Source organism: Aplidium turbinatum, chromosome 2 (assembly GCF_918807975.1).
Source record: "Aplidium turbinatum chromosome 2, kaAplTurb1.1, whole genome shotgun sequence".
Lineage (NCBI taxonomy): Eukaryota > Metazoa > Chordata > Ascidiacea > Aplousobranchia > Polyclinidae > Aplidium > Aplidium turbinatum.
Genome location: NC_137473.1, coordinates 21,489,935 through 21,494,795, shown reverse-complemented (window position 1 = coordinate 21,494,795; position 4,861 = coordinate 21,489,935). Strand labels below are relative to the sequence as shown.

The window sequence follows — 4,861 nt, the reverse complement described above, 5'->3', positions numbered from 1 at the left end:
TGCATGAGTTTTATGTTAGTTAGTTCTTCTATTTAGCCTAAAATGAGTATAAACTTGAATGAATGAATTCCAAACCATTTAATGTCTGCCTCAACAGGATAATTGCACAATTCAATCCACATAACCACATGGTACACACCAATATACAAAACAATTCATGCTATTGTACGCTGGTAGCCTGGTACGCACCGCGACTGTTTGATGGGGCTGCTTTCTATGCTGTTTTAACGATCTCGGCTTATGCATTTCAACATCCATCTGTTCTACTGCAGTTCAAACAACTGTGTCGTATAGGAGGAAGAAGCCTATACAAAACGGTTAATCGATTGATGCCTCAGGTGCTGTTAACTCTATCACATCTGGGCTTTTTGAGACGATGTTTTTCTGGGCATGGGCACAAAGTGCCTTAAAGTTTAACCGCTTATAACTTCTTTCAGTTATGAACTAGAATCTTTTACCGCTGGCAAAACAATCGCAAGGCCTTTGAGCGTTGAATGATATTAACATGTTTGTAATACATATTATTAAAGTTTGTTAATAAACGTGTTTATGAACGCGGGTCAAATTTGAAAGCTGCCTGATTTTTATAATAAAGAAACAAATCTTTCGTTTTTCCCCCTCTCGTGTCATTTGCCTTTTTCTAGACCTCTTTTTCGCTGTGATGGTCAGAAATAAAAACAAAACTCGACTGAACTGTGAAGACGTATTATCGCCTGATTAGTTACGCTTGGCCGGCCAACAAACAAACTATGTCAATTCGGTAATTACGACGACGTTAGACAGCAATAGATTTGTAGGGAATCTCGCGAGCTTTTGTGGACGCACATATCAAATCTATATGCTCTGGTGAAAGATTATCTGCACTAATTATGTTCCTTATACCTTCACACTTGAAACGAAACTATAATTTATTGCCAAGTCGTGTATTTTGACAAAACTGTGATTTTTGTGCAGTGTTTTTCTTTAGCGTGCGCAAACTTCAAGGTTACCTTAGTTCAGCTAGAACACAAAAACTGTGGTTTAGAAAAAGGTCCCACGTTACTTATGAGATTACCAAGCCTAACAATAAAATGCGACTAAATGATAGCACGAAATGTGAGGGAATTTAGACATTTCAGTCTGAAATCTTTTGCAAAAATTTCTAGATTGTGCCACCACAGTGTCAAAGTTATATTAGGAACACTGGTACAAAGGTTGCAATAAAAATCGATCAACCAGACATCTCTCACCAACCACAATTTACAAAGCTCACTCTAAACCATTACTTACATACGTTCAACGTCTGTTGATGTTGTGTATGTCTTGTAAAAGCGGCGCGATCATTTTGGTTACAGCTGCATAAACTAACGCAAGGCGAGGCACGAAAAGGAGATGCTCATAATAATTTGACGTCTACTGGCGTTGAATCAATGCAAATAGGGTGATGTTTCTATAAAAGATTCAATTCTGCAAGCTGGGCACGTGCTATGCGCCGGCGCGTAACACCAGTGAATAAAGAAACAACGGGAGAAAATCTCTGCTCCTAAAAAGAGCAAACTGCAAACAATGTGTCATAAACCACGTTGTATTTCAAAAAGTATCTGAGATACAATTTTTTGAGTAGCATCTCCAATATGCGTATGAACTTTGTGACAAAGTCATAAAATTTCAGTTTTTTAGAATAGTTTTATCGTATAGTTCTCAGCGTTTAAAATTTTGTAAGGCATGAGATGCCCCCGCCCAGGCATGAAAGTGTTAAATGAAGTCGCGAATTACGCCTCACGGACCGGGAAGGGGAAAAATAAATTAAGTGGAGAGAAAAAGTTTTCTTTTGATTCCATGCAAAACTTAAAGAACATGGTCGTAGGTAAGTAGTTTGTTTAAGTTTTGTATTCACCTTTTGTTGGTATGATATCATCTCCAGAAAGAATACTTACTGTTCATGATTAATTTTCAATGAAATAACAACCTTGGATATAACATAAGTTTTGCAGCATCTGAAGTTTACCTTTTTTGTAATCTTTTTTGTCAATTTGCTGCTTTACTATCCCTGATTAATGCCTCAGTCTAGATCCAGTTGAAAAACACCTGCTGTTTACTCGTGTGCAATAAAAAAGATGAGATAAGAAAGTTGATCTGGCCGATTTCGCAGGGAAGGGTGGCCTTCCCCGCGAAAAGGTCCAGGAAGGCCGACCTTCCTGGGTTCGGCGGCTATGCTTATGGTGATGTCCTCGCTTTTATTTTCATTACAGCTCTCCTGATGATCGTGCCACGCACGTGAAACAGACTGTAGAGCAACGTTCTTAACCTTTTCTGACCCGTTACCCCACTTAAGCATGCTGGGCATCTTAAATCTATTATTTGTCTATTAAATCCCACAACCTTGTCAATTTGCCCTGCAAGCAGTTCAAGGCGTTTATGTCAGAGAAAAAGTCGCACAAATAAGCAACCTTCGACAAGAACACGTTGTTCTGCATCTTCTCTTGAAGACTTCCAAACAGCAGCATAAAATTAAGTCCATTCGTACCAATTTTATTAGTCTTTGGCAATCAATTGAATGGAATAGCCAAAGCCAAACCCAACAAAGATTTAAGTTTGATTAAAAATTGGTAACAATTTGCACTGTCCTGCTCATTGCCCTCCGGAAGACCTTAAACTTTCCCAGATTGAGTAATTACCCACAGGTTAAGAGCCGCTGGCCACTGCTGTAGATGATTGTGTAAAAATAAAAATCGATGTAACATTTACAAAACTGCTTTACTTATAGGTGTTGTCCAGAGCAATACAAAATCATGCACTCTACAGGAAATCGACCACAAACTGGGCGACTGGTTTAAGACGTGGGAAAACCGCGATGGGGGCCGGCTTAAACGTCTTGCTAAAAAATTACTGCGGGTATGCTCATTTGTTCTCTCCGTCACTGATCTTCATTTTTGATGATATTACTTCATAAACAATTACTTGTATTATTGCATATTAGCAACGTTAAACGTACTTTATAGTACCCAAAGTTTGCTAGGCCAAGGAGAAGTGTTTATATAAAAATGTTTAGTTTTAATGCCTTGATAATATAAATAATAGTATCTAATAAACCCGTTGTTATTACAATTCCAGCGTCAGTTATGATCATAATTAATAACTGCGATTTTTAAGCTGTAAAGATTCGCAAGCGGCTGCGATCACACCCTTAGGAATTGAACCTTGCTTCTCACTATACACCTATCAACACTATTACTGAACAAAAGCGTTATACAGATACAGTAGCAAGCAACTCCAGAACTGCAACAACGCAATTCTGAAAGCTCTGGTAACACGAGAAAGCAAATTATACTTCTCAGGGTTATGCCGTCAGAAACATTAGAAATATGCAGGAGCATTCCATATTTACGCTGCTCGCTTCAGTTAAGCTCAAACAACACAAATCGTTACTATTTTCTCAATAAGGGCAATAAAAGCATTTTTATTTACTAAACCAGCGATTAGTTTATTACTGGAGCAGAACTTCAAGAAATATGCACACATTTTAAGACTTGACTTCGAAGATCTATCAAACGATAACAATAATAATAATTTGCACTGGTTAGAGAAAGCAAACGGCATTAACACGATTAACGAATGTGCATTAATGTTAGAGGTTAATAGAACATAACGGTATACCCATTCCCCACCCCATCATATACGAATTACAGAATTATAACATACTGAGGAATGTTAGGATGTATTAAAAAAATGCTTTTTATTGTAAAATAACCGGGTGTTGCATACACATATCTATGAGATATGTAGCAATTAGAGTCTGTTTTTTCACGGTGCTGTAAACACGGTCTAATTTGCACTGTAGGCCTACAGTATATTTTCTTTACATATGCTGCATATTGTTTTATAGGTACTTGCGTTTGAGGCCGCCACAGATCACGTTGTTACATCCAAGCGCTGATGAGGCATGAAGTACCTCAGTCCACTGTGTTTTTAGACTTTTATGCATGTCTTGTCGTAGCTGTGAATTGTGCATGGGTGGTGCATTTTACCATTCGAATAAATGTATTTTTCAACAACTTTACGTTTGTTTACATCAATGACTTAAATTTGCTCAGTATAAGAAGATGGTCATCGTATTGGCATATGGATCATCAGGACAGTGTCAACTTGAAATTGCACGTTAAGTTTAACCAACGTTGCTCAACTACAACGATTAGTGCAAAATATGTATGGCCAACTGCGACGAATGGTGCAAAGTGCGTTTGGCCAGCGTAGGTACCAACGATGAACTACGTTAGCAGTAGAGATGGGATTACGTAAGCCCACAGATTTTAAAATAAGTCTGCCCATCTGCGACGAATGGTGCAAAATACGTTGGGCCATCGTAGGGTACCAACGATTAACTACGTTGGGTGTAGAGTTGGGATTACGTTGGCCCACAGATTTTAAAATAAGTCGGCTCAACTGCGACAAATGGTGCAAAATACGTTGGCCATCGTAGGGTACCAACGATCAACTACGTTGGGTGTAGAGTTGGGATAACGTTGGCCCAAAAATTTTAAAACAAGTTGTCCCAACTGCGACGAATGGTGCAAGATACGTTGGGTCAACTTCGACCACAACGTAGTGCCAACGGAGGAGCATTATTTTACCAACTGTCACACTACGTTGGGCCGAAGTACAATGTTTGCTGAGATGATATAAACTTTCGTAGTTGCAGTGGTTTGATTGGTCAATGAAATGCCAATGAGGACCTATTAAAATATTTCATTGACTAAGCCAGACATAGGCCTATACTTGCCGGAGTAGGGGTCGGGGTTTAGTTGGTGTTACGCACAATCGTTCTCCAAATCAAACGTCACATAAAACCGTTATGGTCTACATAACCTAGCTGGCGTCTTAC

General features: G+C 38.8%; 1 protein-coding gene across 1 annotated transcript; it reads left to right on the top strand.

Annotated features, from left to right (window-relative positions):
* Positions 1 to 1,704: 1,704 nt before the first annotated feature.
* On the top strand, positions 1,705 to 3,942 carry LOC145788421 (uncharacterized). Its single transcript, XM_082600188.1, has 3 exons — positions 1,705 to 1,846; positions 2,747 to 2,874; positions 3,866 to 3,942. The coding sequence occupies exons 1-3, from the start codon at positions 1,705 to 1,707 to the stop codon at positions 3,914 to 3,916; spliced, it is 321 nt and encodes a 106-aa protein (XP_082456314.1). The 3' UTR covers positions 3,917 to 3,942.
* Positions 3,943 to 4,861: the final 919 nt, after the last annotated feature.

Excerpts from the sequence above, each read along its gene's own strand:
- LOC145788421 (XM_082600188.1), top strand. The coding sequence starts at position 1,705 with ATGAGATGCCCCCGCCCAGGCATGAAAGTGTTAAATGAAGTCGCGAAT. Across the intron at positions 1,847-2,746 it reads CTTAAAGAACATGGTCGTAG|GTGTTGTCCAGAGCAATACA; the intron begins GTAAGTAGTTTG and ends CTTTACTTATAG. Across the intron at positions 2,875-3,865 it reads TTGCTAAAAAATTACTGCGG|GTACTTGCGTTTGAGGCCGC; the intron begins GTATGCTCATTT and ends ATTGTTTTATAG.